Here is a 23704-nt window from a genome sequence, read left to right on the forward strand (position 1 = left end):
TTTTTTTTAAAACACTTCAGTAAGATTCTGCTTTTAGCAACTAATAATTTTGCAACTAGTAATTAAATTTTTTGAGACATTTTCTGGGCTAGAAGGGGTAATTTTTTAGAAGTAAAATGTTTTAAAGAAAAGACCAACAGTTTCCAAGAGCAACGTTAAAGAAAAAGGTATTACTTCACAATTTTAAAAATTAAACAGTGTAACTATAGGTACTTGAAGATCCAATTTGTCAAGGCTGTGATTGGATACATGGGCCATTTCCTGCAGAGCCATTGATGCACTCAAGTTCAGCAATATTTTCTCTGTCACTTCTCCTGCGGGCTGCTGGAGGACAGGACAGATTTAGGTGATGGAACTGAAAGCAGCAGCCTATAACCCATGTCCTCTGCATGGGGAGGAATAAAGTTTTCTGAATTAAAGTAAGAGAGAAGTAAAAATAAATAGGGAAAAGGAGTGGAAATGCCAGAAGGTGAGGACACAAGAAAAGATTGTGAGGGTGTGATACCAGGTTAGTTAGAAGCAGGAGCCACATAATTAAATGCAAGGATAGAGCAGAAGAAAACAGGAGATAAAATGTTTGATTTTCTGAGAAAATGAGAATGATTAAGTTTCTAACAATTAGTGTTTTACATTTGCATGTCCCAGCCTCCACTGTGATGACTTAGCTTCCTCTGTGTGACCTTTAGTTCCTTGCCCTGTTACACCTCTGGCTGCCTTCCTCTCACCTAGTCACTAGATGAGCAAAAGCTGACATATGGTGCCTCTGATTGTAAGTGATGCATTTTCAAGTTTTGGCAGGCCAAGAGGAACAAATAACAGTTGAGCTTGTACTCTGGGCTTTCCTCCAGAGGGAGCAAAAATTTAAATCACTTTTTTTCCTCCCTCTAGCCAGAGTTCGCAAATATTTGTTGCCTTTGGTAAATTTGATCTACATGGCAAATTCTAAAGGTGACTGGCAGGCAACATGTCATTTTATCCTGTTCAAAAAAAAAAAAAAAAAAATGCTATCAGGAAGTCAGAAAGGGGTCACTGTAAAGTTCTTCATCATTAAGGATGATGGAAGGAGGATGTCTTGCTTAGGACAAAATTGATGTTCTGGAGTTGTATTTCTTTGTGGGTTTTGCTTCCACCCAATTTAGAATGAAGGACCTGCTAAAGAGGAAGCAAGCTGGTGTCGGTGTTCACCTGGGCTTCAGTCTCTGATAGACTGCTTTGACTTAAACCTGTACCTTATATCACCGATGAATGTGAACCTGACAAATAGAACAGTTCCTTACCAAGCCTTTTGGACACTAGGTCTGTCCTCAGAGGCTGTGGCACGTGGGTGGGGATGTTAGATGTGAACAATGGGCAGATGTACTGGTGGAAGAGCTGGTGATATTGCAGGAGTACCTGCACACTCTTACACAGAATTGTATCCTGCATTCTGGAGAAATAATCTTTAGTCTAAGTTAAGCCTTTGATAAAATATGGACAAAAGATTTGTTTTAAGAGGTAAACATTTCACTAAAACTGATTTCATGGAAAATTTCCCAACAGAAGAATAATGAAGCTTATAGTAAGTACATGTACATGCACTGGCAAATAGTGGTATGTGCATATTTAGGGGAAAAAAAAAAAAAAAAAAAAAAAAAAAACACTCTTACCTGTGTATCTTCTAATTTATTTGTGAAATAAAAAAGCATGTTGAGCGCAGATAACAGGCCTCAGAATAAAGAGTTTTATGCTACCATTGAAAACTAGGGCTGATACTGAGCAGCTTATGCGATCCTTTAAACTAGCAGTTCCAGTGACTGATAGAGTAGCACTGTCAGATTTATAGACAAGTTGCAAAGGTGCAAGTTGTAGCAGAGGTGGTTTATGTCTGTACTGTGAACAACTCAAATAACATAAATTTTAGAATACACTTAAAATTAAACTCTATGAATCTTAGGTTAGGCACCCAAGTTGCTTGAAAAACTAAACCAAAATTTTTACCCTATCTCCAATATGTACAATATAAATGCTATGTATTTCCAGATATTAAGTTGCAATTCAACCAGCAAGCAAGGAAAGGGGACAATATGGAGAGATTCCAGTTGAACATTAACTTAATTAAGAAAAGGAATTGCCATTTTAAATAACACAGAGCTTTTTCTCTTCATCAGCTGGTATCTGTAAGTCAGTGATTGTTTGCTGTTGCTACCAAAGTTGTGGCCTAAACTGGCCATGCTTTGACAGAATTACTGAAAACTATAATTCTGTTAGACAGGAAACTGTTAGGATGGACATTTCTCAAGCTGGTTTGCAGATAAGCAAACAATTTGGAGTAGGCTTAAAATAACTGAAGGATTTTAGTGTAATTAGAGAAATGGTCGAGGTGGAAATATATTTCAGATTAAAGGCAAAGATGTTGCCTCCTTTTCAACGTTAATGAGGCTGTAAAATAATATGGTAATTAGCCAGGATTTGTTAAAGGTATACATGCAGATTAAGCTCTAATTGTAGCCCCCTCTTCAGTTTACGGTAAAAACCTAAAAAATATAACTTTAGCACTCTGTACTGTCTTCTAAAGCACTTGGAGAAGAAAAAAGTGAGGAAATGCTTTTGGAAAAAAACTTAACTCTATACATTTGGTAATACCTTGCTTGTTTTGAGCCAGAATTTGAAACTTATTTGTAACATATGCCTTATATGCAAGTGTCATAATATCTCACAGGAATTTTAATGCTGATGAATAAAGCTCTGTGCACTTCTGTACAATGTAGAACTTTAAGTGAAATACTCATGTCTGTAAAGCTGAAATGAACAGTCAGGGCTACTCAGATTTCTTGTGGCTAGTACTGCAGTTAGTTTCCAGGAAATGCAGGACAGGAGGAATATAATTCGTAGAGAACAGGGCATGATGGAAACCCTGAGGGATCCCTTAAATTTAATTTGAAGTTTGAAGCTGAAGTAAGGAATGTTGACTGAAGTGTACTATAGAAACACTTGTCAAGAGATTCTGAGGAAGGCTGGTACAATCCCCTGCATTACCATAAAATGTGCCAGAATGTGATGACAATACTGCACAAGAAGAAGGGAAAAAGTGGGCCTTGCTTTTCAGTAAGACAAGGAGTAAGTAGTCCAGCTTAGTTGGAGGCTAGTGGAATGCTCTGGTAAAGCACCAAATATGCTTGACTTTCTCTTGCACCCTTCTGTGTTGTTGGCCTTTGGCAGAGACAGGACATTGGGTCTGACCCAGCATGGCTGTGCTTGTGCTTGCATTGGCTTTTGCTAAAAAGGGAAGAAAAAAATTCCAAGTCCTGTCTGATGCGTGCCAACTCTGAGATAAGAATAGAGATTATCAGGCTTCATGAACTAGTTAAGATGCTGTGTCAGCTAGAGAAGATCTGTATTGGTGTATATAATTATGTTTTTGTATGTTCATACCATTATTTAAATCTGAATAAATCTAGATTTACGTCACTGGTTCTACCTTTTTTAATTGTCCTATTTACTAACCTTGAAAAAGTTATTTTCCTTGTTGCTGTGGTTGCTGTGAGAATATGGACTTTAGCAAAAACATGTGGAAAATTATTGAATAAAAAAGCTATATAGAGAGGCAGTGTTGTTATTAATAGCTGAAATTATTCATTTTGTGTAAATACTTTATTAAGATGCTTAGAGATAAAATTCCTCTTTCTGTGTGCTTTGATGGTAATAATAGCAGGGGCTAGAACTGCAACTGATTTGGGTAGACAAATGCAATAAGGAAGGAGAAATATTCTTGTTACTTAAACATATGTAGGTATTTGTACATTCTGTTTATTTATTCAAGGCTCATAGTATGAGCAATGAATATTAATATTTTCATAGTGCAGGCTTAGGTTGCTCAAATGCTTGATAATTACAACTGAAAATTGCCACTAAGTATCAGGTATAAATGGTGTGTGCTGTAGCCCAAAATACTAATGTGACTGATAGAACAGTATGAAATGGTTTGAAGGACTCTGTATTATAAAATACTCATGTTGTGTACTAGAATGACACCTACCCAAATGTTTCGTGTTTAGTTTTTACTTTGTCTTGTGGGGTACTTGAATTGACTATTCATTTTTAAAATACAAATGAAATTATTAATTAAGATAAGGGAATGAAGCTTTTCATTTTTTAATCTCACTTTGCCACCCTTCCTTCACCATGCTTTTTTCTCCCTACCAGTACAAATGCAAGAAAATAATATTTCTCTTTTTGGGAAAAAGGAAAAAAAAAAAAAGATTATGACTATATACACTCATTGTGTTATATTTATATATAGGATTGTGACTTCATCATTTACTTCATACCCTATCCCAAGATTTTCCCATAATATAAAATCAGATTTTTATGAATGATTTTTATTTCCAGGAATTTGTTTGACTTCCCATTTTGCCATACCAGTATGTTACTTTACTGATCACAATTTCAGGAACTTAAGATGAAAACAGAGAAAAAAATAGCCAAATCAACTGACTTGGGTATTATTTAAGATTACCTAATATCTTCTCATTACATACCAAAGAATATGATATGCAATTAAAAGCTGGCTAAAAGAATGTGGACTGATACACACATATACAGGGAGAAAGTTTATCCTTACTTCTACATAAAGAAAAATTGCATAACTTCTGTCTGTGTCTTAAAATTTAATGTTTCTCTTTTAAAAGGTGCATTTCTTTGAAATGTGTTATAGCATAAATTCATGGTGGTATATAGCACTGTTACTCTCTTTAGAATAGGTTGCCTTTTCTATTGCTGGTTCATCTTCTGGGCAACTCTGTCAATCATAGGGCTGGAAAAAACAGCATAATCTTTCTGACTTTCTAATGCTTAAAAAATCACTTTGTAGCTGATATTTTTTCTTTTTGGTAACTTAGGGAAGAGGTGTTCAGGTTATCAAGTATTCAAAATCCAATAAAGACAACTTAAATACTTGTTGAAAAATGTGAAACATCTTTTTAAGTGGAAAAAGTTATTTATGCTGTCAGGCTTTGCTATAGCCTGTAATGTCCTCACAGTAGAAAGGAGACCTGTGAAATATAGAAACTAGGGAATGCCTATGTGTTTCTCCTTTTGTGTAACAGTTTGGCATATACATCTTTATTCAACAAATGAATTTAAATGGAAAATACACAGCCTTGCATTTCTCATGACTGAAGTGATGCTTACTGAACTCTGTAGGAACAGCACTGATACAAGAGATATGAAAAATGAATATATAGATAACGGAAGTACATAGAGTATTGCCAAAGTATCTTCATTTCCTTTCCCCTTCCTTTATGGGGCCTGAACACAGCTAGCTGGAGAATATATGCTGATTTAGCCTTTCAGCCATGGAGGAAATGTTATGTTGGCTGAGGAAGAATTATAATACATCTTTTCTATTGCAATTTGAATTTATTTGCCAGATAATAAAGTGAGAGAGAACAGCAGTGGAAGGGCAGGGGCGTTGGCCTTTTTTTTCCTTCTCTGTTTTGTTTGTTTGAGTGCCAGCTGTGCCAGTAAGGCTGTGAAACACTGAACTGCTGAACATGCTAGTAAAGATGTTCTGTCACTGGATGCTGCAATTTAAGAGCACCTCTCAAGCTGGAATGCAAGAGTAGTAGTAAGCATCAGAACAGGAGCAGTGTTTTTCTTGAAATATCCTATTGTGAGAATCTCATGACCCCAGATATTGAAGAGCAGAAAAGATGAGCCAGTGTTTTTAGTTCTTCTGTGTGAATCTATTCATTCTTTCTTTACATTTTAATTATTGTTCCATCATTAATATTCCTTGGACTTCTATCTTCCACTTCCTAATAAGGAGTTTATCAATTTAAAATTTAGTATGCCCCCCGTATTTCTGTTCTAATGACAAGTTGAGTCTACCTTGAGTATAAGATTGCGGTAGTTATCAAGTATGTATCTGAAAATATTTTCATACAGCCCTTCTCCCAATCACATTTTGCTATAAACTTCCAGATAAGCGTATGTTCTTCTGCAGAATAAGCAAAATCATTTAGACTTGTCTTATATGACTGAGAAGATATTGGCAGGATTGATCAGTTGTACAGCATAAATACTATGCATGTGGTTTTGGTGTATGCTGCTTACAAAAAACAGTATTGTTGGAAGATGGGAATAAATAGTTGAGAAAAGCAAAATACAGTAAGTAAACACCTGCTGAAAAAGGATAAAATGTTTCACCAAAACAGAAATTATTACTGGTTATTTAAGACATTATCATGAAAACCTATGAAAAGATTCTATTGAAGACAGTAGCACTGAGTTGTATATTATTCTTTAGCATAGAATCCTGTTATTGTTTAAGGCTATTCCTTACCAAACAAAAAAAAAAAATTGGATGCAAATTGCATTACAGTGCAGTAAAAGATATCATCACATAAGGGAATCTCTGCATGGGATGGCAGCATATTACGGAGAGATTACTGTGAGTTTGGATATACGGTTGACTACATCTTGCTGTTTCTGTTTGGTTTGTAAGTGGGTTAGGTGGGGACCATCTGTGTATTTTTCCATTTGCTGTGCAAAAAAGCATGCTTATTGTTGTAGCTAATACCTCTTGAACAAGTAATTCCTGTTCTGTGTGCTACATGAGCTGTGAAAGTTCTTCTGTGAGAGTCTCAGCTGGATGATAAATGTCCAGGAATCATGAGCAATCAAATACAGAGTCTTCATTAATCTTGAAGGCCCTAATTACTAGAATTAGCTAATTTTCCTGAAGTCATTACAGTAGATGACTATAAATGGAAAGGTTGACCTCTTCCAGTAGTGACAGGAAAAGTTTTTTTCCACTGGAAGTCTCCTATATGTTACAATAAGATTTGCTGTACACATCATTTCAATTTTACATGGTATCAAGACAGGTAACTTCCTGTCTTCAGAGAGTATTCAGAGAAAACATTCTTCATGTGCTTTTAACTGGGACTGACTGGCAGAAAATGCAATAAAGACTTCCTCTTGAATAGATTTCCAGCATACCCTTCTATGGGCTTGAACCTAGCCTCTGTAAATTGAGTGTCTAAGCCTGAAAGGAATTGGTGCAATTGCTTTTCAGATATTGTGTATCAATTCATGAAAAGGTTTAGGTATTGTTTATTGCATCTAGTGACAATTAAAAGAGGCTTTTCCTTTTCTGGGAGGGGGTGGGCTGTGGTTTGATTCTTCTAACATGAAGCTGGCAGTGTATTGAGTAGATCTTTCCCAGAAAAATGAAATTGCAGGAGTGCTGCAGAGAGGACAAAAAAAGGTTTGAAAAAATTATTTTGATTTGCGTCACCTACTGAAAGAAATGAGCTTAGTGAGGATAACTTCTCACTCATGGGTAGAGCAAGCCATCTGACTGAACGGTTTGTGGGCTGAGAAGGCTACTCCATTGTTGACAGAATTGTCTGAATCTCACGTGTGAGCCGTTGGATAACTTTTCTGCCTTAGAAAATGGTAGTCCAGTTTGTTAATGCTGGAAAGGTTAGATCTAGATGATATTTCTAAGGGCTGCACAATTGGAGAGAATAAAGAAAACATTTCCCATTTAAATTCATATTTTTTTTCTCTACCTTAGGGAGACACAGACAATAGACCAAGTAACTATTTTTGTTTCCAGGAAATGATGATTATCTCCATTGGAGTGTACTCTATGTGCTGTTTTTTAGATTGAAATCAGCAACAATACACACAATACAAACTTGCCTAACCATATTCTACAGTTCTGATGGTTTCCATCTCTGTATTTTAGTGTTTTGACTTTTGTTTTGGAGTAATTCATGCGATAAGATGGGGGGTAGTTGTTCTAGTTGTGAAATGGAAGCTAAGTTTCATGGTTGTGCCTCCATCATGAACCAGTGCTTCAACCTTTATTTTCTTCATAAGGTCTTTTTGAAGGATTTAACACTTCTACCACCTACCTCAAGTATTATTTGAATGGGCTGTTAGTGAAGCAGAACTTCTTGCTGTCTTGAAAAGTCTACACAAATAATGGCTTTTATGTTGAATGAGTTCTGTGTTCAAATCACAGCTGTCTGACCGGTCTTTTTATTTCCCTGTCTCCATTGGTAAGGCTATAAAATTATGGAAAGTCTAACAGCTGTGCACAGTTCTTCAGCCTTGAAGTGTTAGAGAAGCACATGAATAAGTATATCTTCTAATACTTAGTGTTTTTATAGAGAAAAAGTGGTTTTAGATTGACTTTTTGGGGGAAGGCTTAAAGTTTTTATATTTAAGATTTGTCACAGTACCACATGCAGAAATATTTTGCGTTTTATAGATGTATTTTGCATTTAACTTTGTATGTAACGAATCCTGGATTTATACAGCCCGAAGTTAAAGTAATGTGTCACCCATGTAAGTAATGAGCTATTGATTTTAAAATAAAGATTTTTACATACTGAAATTTGACATATATTATATCACAGGTAGCAGGGACCATTCAGCCTCATGTAGAGCCACACACTGTACACAAAGCATCTGCAAAGGAATGCTTCTTCTTCCTGTTTGAGATCAGACTTCTGAACAGGCTTGTAACAGGATGTCTCCTTTGTTTGTCACTGATAGCTGAAACCTATATGCATTCTGTTGCTGAGTACTTACACCTTCAGGATCAGAAAAACTGCTGCCAACAAGGCTGGTTGTGAGAAAATTTGACCTACTTTTACATTTGGCACCACTTTGCCTGCCAGGACCAAGCAGACTGTGAACAGACCTTCCACTTGTCTTCAGTGTATGTGTCCAGTCGGAAACTGAGAAAAGGGAATGCTGCCATGGCAAAGCAAGCAAAAAGGAATATTGCAAAAAATTCCTCCTGTCCTGGGGTGTAAGGGAGCCTGGTGGGAGAAGGGATGTAGGGGTTGCAAATTCAGTTACTTTGTATGTGCACATTGGCTTTCCATCCTTTTTCTGCCTCTAGTTCTTGGCTCTGCAACACTGGAGTAGGGAATCAATTTGCTTGCTGTGACTCCTTTAAACAACTTTTGACTGTTCGTAACATAAGATTATTGCGGGTTCCCTTCTTCTACTACATAAATGAGAAGAAATGGCTACACATCTGTTTTGTTTTGTGTGTTTCTTTTTTTCAAAACTACATTTTTGCTTTAAAGGCTGTGACGAAGTTTTCCCTAAATAGTACATCACTGGAACAGTGTATTATAAGCCTGTATTTGTCAAGTAGTAGAGATCAATTTGTACAAACATTCGTGTTGTGCTTCTCCTTCTCTTTCATTTCCATGTAAAACACAAAACTTTGTAACATTTTGTCAGTTTAGTATTCCCACTTGCCATGTGTAAATGGAGGTCTAAAACTGGTTAGTTGTTACAATAAATGTGCTGAACAGGAAGGGAAAATCATAGTTGCTTGTCATATTTTTCATCTGAACAATCATATATGTCTATGTTATGATCAGGTAAGCATACTTTGAAAATGCCTAAATGCCTGTTCATTTCATTAATTGATTGTGAATGGACCCTAAATGCTCCTTTTTATTTATTTCTCCTTTTTTTTTTTTTTTTTTTTCTTTCTTTTTATTGGATGGGGCATAGATATGTAACATAGATCAGGTGAATGGCACCCAAGAAATTTTCCATGATCTGCTTTTGGAATTTCAGCTTTTTAATGAATGATACTATGAATTTGTTTTGTTTTGTTGACAAAAAAATAAAGAATAAGAGCAAAATTTGTTAAGGTCCCTAGATAATAGGCTTCTGAATTCCTTACATCAACTATTTCAGATGAGAGAAGGGTTTGGACAGGGGACACAAGGGGCTTTCTTTGAACAATACTTTCTGTGATAAGGTTCTCAAAAGCCTTCTAACTTCTATTAAGCTGTTGATTGTTTTGAAGGAAACTTGAAGGAAATGGGTGTTATTAATTTGACCACATATGAAGAAAAATTCTAAAGACAGCTTTACTGTTAGCTCTTCAGTGGATAAGTATGGAGCCCGAACCTTGAAAATGTGATAGTGAATTGAAAATATGTCAGTACACTTGTACAATATCTTTTTCTGTAACTCTAGGGCATGATGGAGGGCTTCAATGCTATGGTATGGGTTCTGCGAGTTGCAGATGCCATCCCACCCCGGTATCTTGACCAGGAGTGTGTTTGGCTTTCTTGAGAAATATGCATTTTATCATTATATCCTTTCCATAGCAGAGGTATTCATAGTAAGAAAAGGTAATGTCTGAATTATATGGTAAATAGTATGGAGGTCAGAGAACACATTCAAAAGCTGTTGGTATTTATGGAGGTCATCTGTTGCTCAGAAAGCTGAAGTCACCGTTGTGGTCGCTTTAATTCATGAGTTATTCCATGCAATAACATTTAAGTACTTTGTAGTATGGAAACCATAATTAGCTCACCACTTTAGGAGTAGTTGTATCCCTCAGTTAGAGTTGGAAAATCACCAAAAGAATGGTCTGTGATGCATGAGAGGTCCGGAGTTTGGAGGCTGTCCATTGGTGTCCCCATCTCATCATCCTTGCCTTTGTTAAGAGCTTTAGATAAAAAGGTCACACCAATTTTTCTTTAATTAGTTTCCTCCTCCCCTTTTGGATTATTAATGGCAATGAAGCATTTCCTGTCTCTTACTGTGTATTGAATGCTTTTGTGACTAAATTCTGCACAAGACCAGTGGAAACATTAGCTGGCTAATACAAAATTAGGAAAAGAAAATAAAATTTGCTTATACTTCTTCCTGTCTTTACCAGTTGTGTAAATATTTTAAAGCCAGCTTACTAGTGTTTTGCGGTGCTTACGATTCATGAATACTTAATCCCTGACACTGTCTTTATTCAGAAGAATGCCTTGCAACTTGTGCTGTGTGATGAGTTTATACCTAAAAGTACCTAAAAGAATGTTCAAAATTCCCCCCCCCCTTTTATTTTTGTTTTTTATTTTGAGCTTATTTTTAGTAATCAAATGTTTAATGAAAGTCACAAAACAATTCAAGGCTTTTACAGATTGCTCTCTGTATATAAAAGGTCCCATTTTAACGTGGATTCTATGCATTTTTTTCATCCCCTGTCTACTTTTTTCTTAGCCAATGACAGTAAGATTCCTAAGGCTACTTTCTCTTTAAGGGCATGCTGCTTACATAAATAGTCCTTTAAACCATCGCCTTGTTTTCTAATATTAATTGTTGTTCAGGAGATGGGAAATATTCCTTAGAAATGTGTTTTCCTGATTGTGCATGTCTTGTTACTATTTCAATTATGCAGATTCTTGATGCTGTGGAAATTTGTGCTTGATGACGCCAAGGCAGCTGCACGTTGTTAGCATTGTAGGCTGTCAGATGATCATGTGGGATTCTTGCAGCATGCAACATTCAATAGGATTGAAAAAGGGCTTTTGATGCAAGGCATAGCTTTCAGAATATATTTGTGCCTTTTAGTTAGCTTATATAAAATCATAATATATTATCTTTAAATTTAAAATGCTGCCTCATTTTTCTTCTGGTTGGTTTCATTTTGGCTTCACTAGAAGATGCATCTGGTACATCCACGATTGAGGAGTTTATTAATGATACTGTCGTTCAGTTCACTTACTTTTTTTCCTTTTAGAGTCCTAGCTAGCCCACAGATTACATGATCACATGTTCATTCAGTCATTCATATAGAACACAAACCACCATGCATGATTTCTTCTTCTTTCTTTTTCCTCTCTGCCTTTTTTATTCTTTTTAAGTTGCATTGTCATGTTCTCTTTTATCATCAGGCTTAGTCTTTGTCATCTTCCTGCTGCTATTTGTTATATATTTTCCCATGCTTGGTTACTGCAATATTATTTGATTAACGGGCTGTGATGATGATGAACCTGCACACTGGAGGAGCAGCTACTACAGTGGTGATGAAGGGATGTAATAATGGTCGCTATCCTCGGAATTCTCTCTACAGTGACTGCATAATAGAAGAAAAGGCAGTGGTCCTGCAGAAAAAAGACAATGAAGGATTTGGATTTGTGCTCAGAGGGGCAAAAGGTATGTGCTTTTGTGTGTGTGTGTGTAATGTGCACGGGCATGAAGAAATTTATACATCTCTGAATATAAGCAGGAATTATTCTTGGTGCACTTGGTTGCTAGACAACAGGATTCTCTGTATGCTGTACTACTCAGATAGATTTTAGTGGCTTCTGTCTGAAGCAGTTTGCGTTTTTATATAAAAGAAGCACTGTATAATCATTTGGGGGGGAGAAAGTTTTGTCTGTATTTTTACTGTGTTGGTATATATAATATTTTGTCATTAATCTGTTTTGTTATGCAGTTTACCTAACTATGGGAAACCTGCTTTCCTTATAAAACCTGCTTTTTTATTTCAAATGTCAGTCTGTTTAAATAGGTCTCTGAATAGAAATAGACAAGAGAGTGATGTTTTGTTTAAAATAGGTGTGGATCTTCTGCAAGGTGACATTGGTGCAGTTTTAGTATGAAAATATGATCTTTTTTTATATCTTCAGAAGCTGCACGTATGTTGCATGGCCTGTAGTGTGCTCATTTTAAAAGCTGTTCATATGTTAAACTGCATGTTACTTTTCTGTAGACTAAAATCTAAAATAATGGCATTCTCAGGAGTTAAAAAAAGCATTCTATTTAATGCTTTGCTTTTTAACTTTCAGTCCAGTTTGCTCCTTTTGTATTTAAAAAATATATATGATGGTATGTCCCACCTCTTGCTCCCCCTCATTTTTCCATGGGATCTCCCTTGCCTTGCTTGAGCATGAAAAATATTCCATATCTTCATTCCTGGGACATCATTTTTGCTCCCCCCCTTCCCACACCCCCAAACCAGTGACACCGTAGATTTTCAGTGTTGTAAATGCTTTTCTTATTTTAGCTAAATTAATATTTTTGGAGTTCTGCTAGGAAAGCCAATAGTGCTACCTTTTAGTTAACCCATTGCCATGAGTTGTCTGTGCATTAAGCAGAGGTTACTCTCTCTGTGTAAGCCCAACTATTTCCCCCTGAATTTCTCTAACAGTGGGGGCACCTCAGGTGAAAGACACAAGGACTTTTCTGCTTGTCTGTGTACGTGACAGGCTGGTACAAGGCCTGCTGTGTCTCCTTTCAATAAAAGTGCTTTCTGCTGCTATCTTCTTTGTAATACACATCTACATCTAGAAGAAAAAATTACTTTGATCTCTTTCATCCTGTTACCCACCCTCCTCTCCCCCTAGTTCAGCTGGATGCTCTCTTCTGGCTACAGTGAATAATTCCCTTATAGTTGGATGTTTCCAGAGTTACAAGCATTTTGCTAGGCATACAAAAGGTTTACATGAAATAGTCCTGGAATACTCAGAATCCAGCTATTGCCCCATACAGCTTGATTTAATTTCTGTCAGTAAAGAAGCATGCATTTTTCTCTCTGAATTGAAGACCTGTGGCTTGCTATTGCAGAGAGATTGCACTCTGTTCCCAGCATTTTGATATTATCTGAGGCAGAGTCCTCTTACTTTTAGCACCCACCATTTTTAAACCATAAATTTGAATGGCCAATAATAGGCCTTTAATCAAGTGGTATTTTCAAGCATTCCCTAACTATCTTTTTAATGTGGTATTTATTTTTAAAGCTGACACACCAATTGAAGAATTCACCCCAACTCCAGCCTTTCCTGCTTTGCAGTACTTGGAATCTGTGGATGAAGGGGGAGTAGCATGGCAAGCTGGCCTGAGAACCGGGGACTTTTTGATCGAGGTAGGAGATCGTGACATCTAATTGTTAGTGCTCTGCTGGGGAAAGACGTTCCCTTTGTAGAATTTACTTTGGAAAAAGTGTATGACGTTTTTGAAAAAGTAAGTTCAGTGCACTAGCACCGGTAACATATTTCACTTTATCTATTTTTAAATATCATGCAGCATTGAGGAAAGCAGTAAAAAGAACAATGTTCAGGTTGCCTAGGAAGTTTCTATTTATGCTTTTTGTCATTTGGGAATACAAAGCAAAGAAAGCAAAGAATACAATAGCAAAGAAAGTTGGGGATTTTGGTTTTTCTTGGCATTATTGAATTCAAATTTGGTTTAATTTCTGTATTTACTGCAGGCTATCAATTCTGTGATCTTCTAAATATTTTTACAGAGTCACCAAAATTAATGGCTTCTTATGCAACTGTTTCTGCAATCAGAAATATCAATGATCTAGTGCTGTTGGGAAACCATGGAGAATAAAGCAAATGACTTAGGTTGAAATTAAATATTTGCAACAGTGCACTGTACTCATACAAAAAAAAAAAAAAAAATAGAATGGTAGATTACTATATAAACTACTTTATAAAAATGGTATATTTAAATAATATCTTCAGTCATACCAAAAATATCATCACGTTATATATTTTGGAGAAATTTTGGGTGGGATGTCAGGTTTTGTTGCAATAGTTGGTACTCCTTTCTAGTGTTACCTGTCAGTTTGCAACAAAATCATGTTTGGGGATTTTCTTCCTCTTTCCCCACAACCCCTCCACGACTAACAAAGTGATACTGTGGTTCTTTGAAAATAGGTCTTCCAGGGTGATTAAAATCTGCAAAATCTATTTGTTTTGTTTTGGTTTCCCCTTCTTCAGGTATAAATATCTATTTTGTTAAAATAATTACTGGTGCCATAGCATTTATCTCTACAGACCTGGCCTTTCTATTCAGGAGAGGATAGAATATACACCTTTCATTTGTTGCATGCCTTGATCTCCCACGATGATTGAATTTAAATAGTTGTCACAATGAAAGAACAGCCTTAGAAGACTTTTAAAGTAAATAGATGTGCATTTTTATCTGTACCTTCAACATGCATTTTTCTTATTGTTTGTTTACTTGAGAATGATTGTATAGCAAACTGCTTGATGATGGCTTATAAATTGTACTGATATGTCCTCTGTGCAAGGATGCTTTCAAAGCCATGATTTTTAAGACAAGGTTTGGTTTGGTTTGTTGTTTGCTTTTTTTGTTTGTTTGTTTTGTTTTGTTAACAATGCTTTGGTTTTAGAAATTGATTTCTTGTTAGGCTTTTAATCTGCAGGAAGTATGAATAGTCTGTACTGGATGATTTCATAGATAGATTTGATGGTGAATAATGTGTACTTTAATAGATAGGATTACAGGATGAAAACTATGCATATGGATTTTTTTAAACCCTATGAAAGGATTCAAGAAGTCTGGGATAGCTAATTCTGCTCAAAGATTTACTAGTTTTCTTGCAAATGAAAGAACTAAAATTAATTGTCCAGACAATCATCTCCTGGCCTTAGCCTGGAAGAACAGTTAAACATGCACATGTATTGCTGAATCAGGGCATTAATGCATACTTTACACAGGCCAGTATATTTGTAATTAATTTTGAAAGAAGCAGTTGTTACATGCAAATCTAATCCATTTCTATGTAATTTATGTTCATCATGGTATTTTGTTCTGAATTTTGCGATTTAATTAAGAGGATACGATAATACTGAGAAATCACAACTTTGATGGTTTTGAAGACTTTTATGTTGGAGAAAATGCAGGGTTGTGTTTTTTTTTTCTTCCTCTTCTATGAGCTACTTGTGTAGTGCACAATGCTGCCTAGATATAGAGAGCCACGCTTGAAGATATTTACACCGATGCAAAAAAGATGCTGCTGTTGAAATATAGATAACCAGCACACCTGCCCTTTTATGAATGCCAAACTACTTAATTTCTTGTGTTGAACTGCTCAGAGCTGAACGTACTCTACGCTGCAGTGCATGGTTATAACTGGTGTAGTTAGTCTGTCTTACTGTCAAATGATTTCTTCCATGACTCCAAAGTTTATGTTGGTATGTGTAAGTGCCACCTTAACCATTTGTAAGTAATATAATGCATTTATCATAAATGTCACATTAATAAAAAAGGAGTTAATGGGCAACTAGGATCCTAATTAGTCCCATTTATAACACTTGCGGCAAGCGTCAGGCTTTAGGGAAGTGAGAGTCCAGTTTGGCAGAGGGCAAAATCCACAGGAGAGCAGATGTTTCACTCTTAGTTAAGCAAGTTCGGTGACTTGGGGTCATGGAGGTAAGAGGAGCTTTTTTCCTCACTGTATGGAAAGACAGGTTTGACAGGAAGATAAATCCTTTCCTTGGAAGCAGAAAGGATCGTGAGTGTAGGTGAACAGAAAGCATCATTTCCTCATGTGTAATTATGGACTTCCAAAGGGGATAAAAACTTCAACGACAGCTACTGAGCTTGCTAAAGTAGTTCAGTATTGAAGGCGATGCACATTGAGCAGAACAGATAAAAGCTTTATGGGGAATAAAAAGAAAAGAAAAGGTGTTGTCTTGCTTCGGCAGGTACACAGAAGAGAAAGAGGGCTGGCACACTTTAACATCTGACAGAGTTTTTATCAAGTTTGCAGTTTTTTTCTGAAAAGCCACGTGGTAATGATTTGTCCAACCTATACAATTAATTTCAGCATGGGACTTCAATGATTAATGTTAAACTTGCTTATGGAGATACAGTGTTTGCTGATTCTTTGCTGAAATTTCTGAGATATATACATACATATATTTATCCTTGCTTCAAACGTGATCTTTTTTTTATGATAAACATATAATGTTTAGTGGCTTTTCTGGATAGAGCACAAATGTATTGGGAAAGAATATGAGTAATTTTAGAGCTGAAACAGTTAGCCAGAGATGGCTTTCATTATATGTGTATTTTCATAAGCAATACAAGTTATCAATTCATATGATTTTTCTTTGCTTTGATAAACAATCAGAACTGGAGTATGGTTATGACTTGAGTGTTATAGCTGAGAGAGATTGTATAGCTAGCCCTATTTGCTTCTTTTCCCTTCTTTTAGTTGATCTTCTATTCATCTCAATATCTGCCCAATTAAAAAGACAGATAAAAATAAAGCACCATGTTAGTGCAGGTGCTATGCAACCTAAAACATTATGGCTTCCATTAGAGGGGGATTTCAGAAACTACAGCCATCATTAAGGTATACACCAATTATAAAGCCATTGTAGGCTGTTGTGAATTCATGAGTATGACTGAACTGCTTTAATACACCTGCTCCAGCCTGTGAAGACTTCATCAGAAAATATTGAATCATGAGCTGATTTGATTTGTTACTTGAAGTATTTGCAGGAAGGACATGTATTAGCTCTGACTCTAAATCTCTTATTCATTAACAATATTTATGTGCCTAACCTTTATTAACTTTAGTGTAGAACTCAAACTAAGCATAAGCAGAGGAACTATTAAAAACCATTCAAAAAGAGCTGCCTTACAAATTGACTCAAAGAATCTTGGGAGTTTGGGGGCTTTGGGGCTTTAATTTGGTTTTGGTTTGGTCTTTTTTTTGGTTTTGAGATTTGCTTCGATGAAATATACAACTATAACTATCTTTAAAGAGATTTGTTAGTGTAAAAGAGTTTCTTGTGTGTGTCAGAAGAATTTTGTTTCTGTTAGAATAGTAGAATATAGATTATTTTATTAAATTAACACCCAGTGTTAATTTAGTTAGCTGTTATTGTTATTATCTATGAATGTATAGCTGTTTTTGCAGGTGTGGTGATATGATGTATGGGGATTTTTCATCTATTACAGTGTTATCATATATCAAATGATAACACTGTAATATCAATACTCAGAACTGAAAGTAATTCTGTAATATTTTAACATAATAATGCTTTAGTTCTCTAAACGAGGGGTTGAAGTTTGCATTCTTGTGCCATAAAATCACTTATTTTTCCAGATAAATTGAAATTTTATTGTCATCAGAGTAGAATAGCTGTTTGTTTAGGTTCAAATTAAAATATAAAGTAGATTAAAAGTGTATTATTAATTTTAAAATAATAATAATCAAGATGTGATTCGGAGATCAAAACCAGAGGTGATAATAGAAGAGTTCTCATCATTTTTCGAAATAGTTCAGTTGGATGAATTAGTGTGGTTATACTAAGCCATCTGTTACTGATTTAAGTCCCTTTAGGAATTGAGAAACCTTTCCATCCCTAAGTAAGCTTCATTAATTACCCTGTGGCTGAGTTTTTTCTTATTTTTTGTCTGAACCTCTCTAGCTTCTGCCATGAGATATAAATCTAATTTTTTTAAAGGAAGCTACATAGAGACCATGATATTTTTTTCTCTTCCTGAAATAAAGTGAGATTTTGTTATTGTCTTCATAATAACAGTTTATCACATTGCAATTTTTTGCAGTTGTTTTCTGAAACTTTGTTCATATCCTTCTAAAACTGTGAACATCAGCTCAATGCAGTATTTTAGTAATATCCTACTACTCTAGTAATAGCAATAGCAATTTAGTAATATTGTGTGTAAGAGGAGAAAAAAAAATCTTCAATTTTTTTATGCTGTCTTTACCTGTCAAACATAGGCCTTTTAGTGGACCAGAAGAGTAATGTCCACTCTACATCACCATCTTATATTAGGCTTTTTGCTGCCAATTTGGCTGCTCCTCCTGTGCATGCAGTGAGCCTCTGTCTTCGCATATTAAGCAGGGGAACAGTGAGGCTCATGGTTGAGCTCTCTGAGCAGTTCTGTTCCTAGACAGCATCTCCTTGAGGTTTGTGTTCAGCTGTACAAACTAGATTTTAAAGGAGATTTACTGTTGCAAAACTGCAACAGTACTGCAGTGTTTCAGCACATGCACATGCACGCAGACATATATAAAATATAGAGGCTGTTTGTGTGCATGTACATACATGGTTATAGTAAGCATAGCAGGGCTCTCACTAACATGCAACTCAGAGGTAGAGCAGATCCTGCACATCTAGACTGGGCACCACTATTTTGAAATCTGAATATTTAGGTGATACACAATTTGATTTAACCAACCGTGAAAGGATAAAGATAATTTCTGTTCACTGGTTAGTCATAATCCTCTTGGTGACATCTGTAAATGGTATCTGTTAAACACAACCATCCCCCTAACATTTCTTAAGCTGAAAGTTGTCAGAGTCCAAAGGCAATTTTCCTCCTTTGTGTTGGTTTTGAAACTCTTGTGCTTACAAGCTGGACAGTGGGGTCTTGGAAGAACAGCTCTGGTGTGACTATTGAAGAATCCACTGTACGTGAGCAGGCTCTGGCTGCTCAAATCAATTTTCACTTGATGGAAAAGTATTTTGTTTTCTTTCTATTTAAATTCAGTCAGTGAGGCTTTGTGTTTTTTGTTGTTGTTTACTTATTTTTTTAATGGGTGATAACAGCTGAATGAAAGTATTGTGCCTTCAAAGTGCTTTGGATCTACACAAAAGCACTGTAGAAAAATGACAACTCTTTTGGCTCTTTCTTTTTACTTTTTTAAATGAAGACTCTAACCTGCAGGAAATGATGGTATTCCGAATGTGCTCAGTGTGATCATAAAGAAGATGAACCAATCTCATTTTATTCTATAAATACATCAATAAAGCTGTTAGCTTTGTCAGCATAGATGGAAAGGGGCAGACAAAGAAAAAGTTGGTTCTTACAAGAGCTCAGTTATTCACGCTTAAGCAAATAACATGCTTTAAAATAAGACTGAAAAGCAGACAAAAATGAAATCACTTTGCTGTTGTCAGACATACAAAACCAGGCTGCAAGCAAAACTGGGGAGTGTTTTTCTTTAGCCTTGATTTTACATTAGGTATATATTAGGCTTGTGTTCACAAGGTGCAAGAGAAAATGGTGGTATTTATCTGATTTACCAAAAATGTAACAAGTACCTATTTGATGCTGATAACTGCTTTTTATGTTTCTCTGAGAGGAGGATTTGGAAGGAATTTTGGTGATAAGGGCAGCAACAGTCAGAAGTAGTTCTGTGTCCATTCAGTTCTCTGTGATTAGTCTTAAGGCATTTTGACCTAGATGATTCTGTTTTCAAGAGAAATTAGCCAACGTTTATATTCTGAGGGATGCTGCCAAAGCTCCTGGGACATTAGTGGAGTGTGGAGCTATCCACAGGGAGCTTTTTGGCTTGTTGTGAATATAAAAGCCAGCATTTCCCTGACTTCCTACTACACAACCTCTAAAAATAGCAAATTTGTTTAAACATAAGCTGCTTATAAATAGCCAGTTCTTGGCCACCCAGAAGTGATCCAGTGGCATCCAGCCATCTTGGCCATCCAGTGTTTCACAGAAAGCACAGCTATGCATAGTCTTCGCTTTTGCAGGCGTCTGCCTATCCTCCGTTAAAATAATGCAACAGTAATACAACTCTGCCTTTTCCAGCTCTTAAGTCTTGAGGTTAGGTATTAAGACTCCATAAAAATAAATGCAATTTTTAAGGTATAGTTTAGAGATTTCCAGAAGACATTATATTAAAATTAATTTCTCTGAAGCCTGTTGGCTTTTTTTAGTCTTTGATACTATGGAAACCTGGTTGCCGGAGTGGAACTATATGAAAAACAGTACTTGTGCCTACAGAGAAAATACATTTTTTTCTAACTGGGGGATGTTTCTACAAATCTACAAAATTATAAGTGAGGAAAACAGATGAGTTGTTTCAAATGGTGGAGAATTAATTGATAAATTCCTGCTGCTGAGTGGTGCAGCAGAACTAATCCAATACCTGGAATTTTTCTTTTTTCTGTTTTCAGGAGGGCTAAGCATTTTAGTTTAAGTCTCTCCTCACAAGCAAAAGAAATACTGTAAAGTGGAGTTGCATGTGTGTGTTCATGTTTTAGTAGTTTGTTTGTTTGTTTTATTGTCAGTTTTCTTTTTCTTATTCTGAGACTGGCAATCAACTTGTGTGATGCTGAACAGCCATGTTCACCTGGTAGTTGTCTCATGAAACAGAAGTCTGTCCAGAAGTTAAATGGAAGTTGCTTGATACACAGCTATCACACGCTTCATGAGCAGAAACCATACCCTCTCCTCCTACCCATTCCTCCTCCTCAATCAAAGTTTCTGGTTTTCTGAAGAAATAGCTTCATTTTCCAATATACGCAGTCTCAAACTATCCAAATACATCCTTGCTGTAACCTCCAGACCTGAAAAAGCAAATGAAAACTCCAGAACTTGAGAAGTAGTCATTTGGTTTTCTTGATAACCATGATCTTTTAACCTATAGTGTGGAATGGGGTTCATAAACTGGTTTAGATATTTCAGAGGGGCTAGATAAATCCATTCCTGTTAGTACACGAACAGGCTCTTCGTCACTTTTGTGTGGGTGCTGATAACTGCAGAAACACTTGTGATTTAGGGAAATTCTGAACTTTTGAATGCAATGTAGCAGAATTTCTACTTCCTGTTATTATAATTTCTTTTGCATTCAGATTGTAGCATGTGTCCTGCATGGAGAAGTGATCATGGATCTGGAATTAATCCTTTAAGCAAAATGTTTCCTTCCCTACTCTTTTCTCATCCTGATGTGTTTGTAGATGTAAGAAAAATCACAAACTTCTACCTCTGTCTAATCCAGGTCCTCACACAGTATTAGGGTGCAGTATAAGGGTCTGTCTTCTCTAATGAATCATAAAAAAGGGGCACAAAAGGCAAAATAATTTGAGATATGATCCAGTGATTTACTTTTTTTTTTCTGATTTAATCGATGTGAAAGAATTCAGTGTTGGAGGTATGCTAAGCTGGGGCCCAGTCAGCAGGTGCTCATCTCTCCCAGAGTTGCTGAGCTCCTCTGAGCTTAGTGCATAGCTATGAAGGAAAGCAGTGAGAGAGAAGGTAATGACAGAAGATTGGTTCTGAAGATGTGTGGCTTGTTCTATTACATTCAAAGCAATTCTTACTTCTTGTAACTATGGGAGTTGGCAAATTTATCTGATAAGGAAATCGAAATATGTTTTAAATCAATCAGATTAAAAATTACATTTTATATTCTATTGTAACACTGATACAAATATTTTCAGAAACTCTTGTATACAATACAGAATAATAATCCTTTCTCTCTTCTGCTTCATTTTTGCTTCATATGTTCTAGCAGTAATCTGGAAAGCAGGATTTCTAGTTCCCCTCACCTGGTGGTACAAAGTTCTCACCCGTTACAAAAACATTATTTCTCTGTGGTGATAGTTTTGCCTTTCTGTTTTCAAAATAAGAACTCTGGGATAGTCTTCATGCCAAGTGGCAACTTTGAGGTGCTGGATGTGGTTGGATGTGAAGGTCTCTGAAAGCTTTGCTGATCAGAGCACTGAAAATTATCCTAGCAAATACATCAAAGTTTTAATGGAGTTTTTCAAGAGTGAACTTTTATTAGGGCAAAATTAGGCAGCTTGGTGATGAAGAGAAAATCTACAAGCATAAAGATGCTTGTAAGTAGAAGAATCCATTTACAGTCTGGAACAAAAAGTGTTGATTTTGGTCAAATGTCATAGGTGTATGGAGTAAAGAACAGAGTTAAGAGAGGATCATGGAAATCCTGGGCAGAATAAGTCATTGCAGAAAGAAACTTTACCATGAAATATCCACGATTTACTAGTTTATGGTTGCTATGGAATTGGCATTAAAGATAGCAAAAAAGAAAAAAAAAAAAGTCTTTTCATGAAGACTCAGCTTGGATTTGCACTGATATCAACATGTTGTAACCTTGCATACTTTTGATACCAGCCTGCATGCTAAATATAGGTTAGGATATGTGTGAAGCTCCTGCTTTGAGCTCTCAAAAGCAAGTCTATGTGGCAGATACCGAAGGATTATTCTTCAAACAAGCTTCAAGCAATGTTACTGCTTTTAATGGAACCAACCTGTGGCTTGGTGTTTCAGCACTGATAGATTTGTGTGAGGCAGTAGTTGTTGACAGACTTGTGAGTTGTTAACAGTGCATTGGGCATGTTTATTTAGTCTTATTATGACTCAATTTAACTGCTAAATTAAAGAAAGGACTGTTTTTATGTGACCAGGAAAGTGTTTATTGGAAGCATTTTCTTCAAGTTTGTTGTTAGAATTTTAATATCTAAATATGCTTTATTTATTTTTCCTATAACGGAGCTGTGTTGGTTTTTTTTTGGCAAATAACATACAGTTTGAGGATTTAATTTAAGATGTGTTTTGTTTGTGAGCAGGTATTTGGTTCCATAATTCCCTGTGCATTTTTAGAATTCATTTGAGATATCTTAATAGAAATCAAGTGTACACCTTACAAATAGGCTGCTTTTCAGAGCAGGAAATGATGTATTGTCCAGGAATCAGTGACTGGAACTATTCATCCAAAAGTCTCATTTTTCTGTAACTGTTTTTTCCATCTCTTGTCTTTATCCTATGCAAACTTCTCCAGAAGTGCTGTTCAGTTCTTTTTTTCCTTTTGCTTCTTTCTTGTGGTGCTGCTGTGTTTTTCTTACACAGCATATTAACTGAGGTAATTTTCTGTAGAAAAGCCACAAACTGCCTCAGTCTTGTCCCACATGTAAAGGTGTTAGAACCTCAGTATGGAGACATGATGCTTCTCGTTGGCAGGTCAGAACTTACAGAAACCACCCTTGTGCTACCAGTAGCACAAAAGGGACCACTGCTGTCCTTTTAAAATCTGCAAAATGTTATCCCTACAAAACAGGTGGGGTAAATTGCATTTTAGAGTTCTGTTAGGCAGAGTTCTAGCTCTCTGTGTTAATTGTAATTGCCTTATCTATGTGTCTATGTTTCAGCTGGTTTACTGGAAGCTCAAACACAGAGTAAAAAACATTCTCATGATGGGTAAATGCTCTGAAGTCTAGTCATGGTGGCTGGATCCTCTATGTAAATACACCTAATCGAGCTACATTAAATCTTGTAATTTAGACACTAACCTTTTTCCCCTCCCTTTCAAGAAAGATTGAAGCAAATAAATGCT

At 36.0% G+C, this 23704-nt stretch overlaps 1 protein-coding gene across 1 annotated transcript in view; it reads left to right on the forward strand.

The window, feature by feature from the left end:
• Window positions 1-23704, forward strand: part of SHANK2 (SH3 and multiple ankyrin repeat domains 2) — a gene marked incomplete at both ends in the record, with an annotated part of 300721 nt that overhangs the window by 155333 nt on the left and 121684 nt on the right. Inside the window, 2 exons of the mRNA XM_084287266.1 lie at window positions 11882-11964; window positions 13551-13675. Of these exons, the coding sequence (XP_084143392.1) occupies window positions 11882-11964; window positions 13551-13675 (208 nt within the window). The remainder of the gene's footprint in view (window positions 1-11881; window positions 11965-13550; window positions 13676-23704) is intronic.

Source organism: Netta rufina (genome assembly GCF_964035555.1).
Source record: "Netta rufina genome assembly, chromosome: 5".
NCBI lineage: Eukaryota > Metazoa > Chordata > Aves > Anseriformes > Anatidae > Netta > Netta rufina.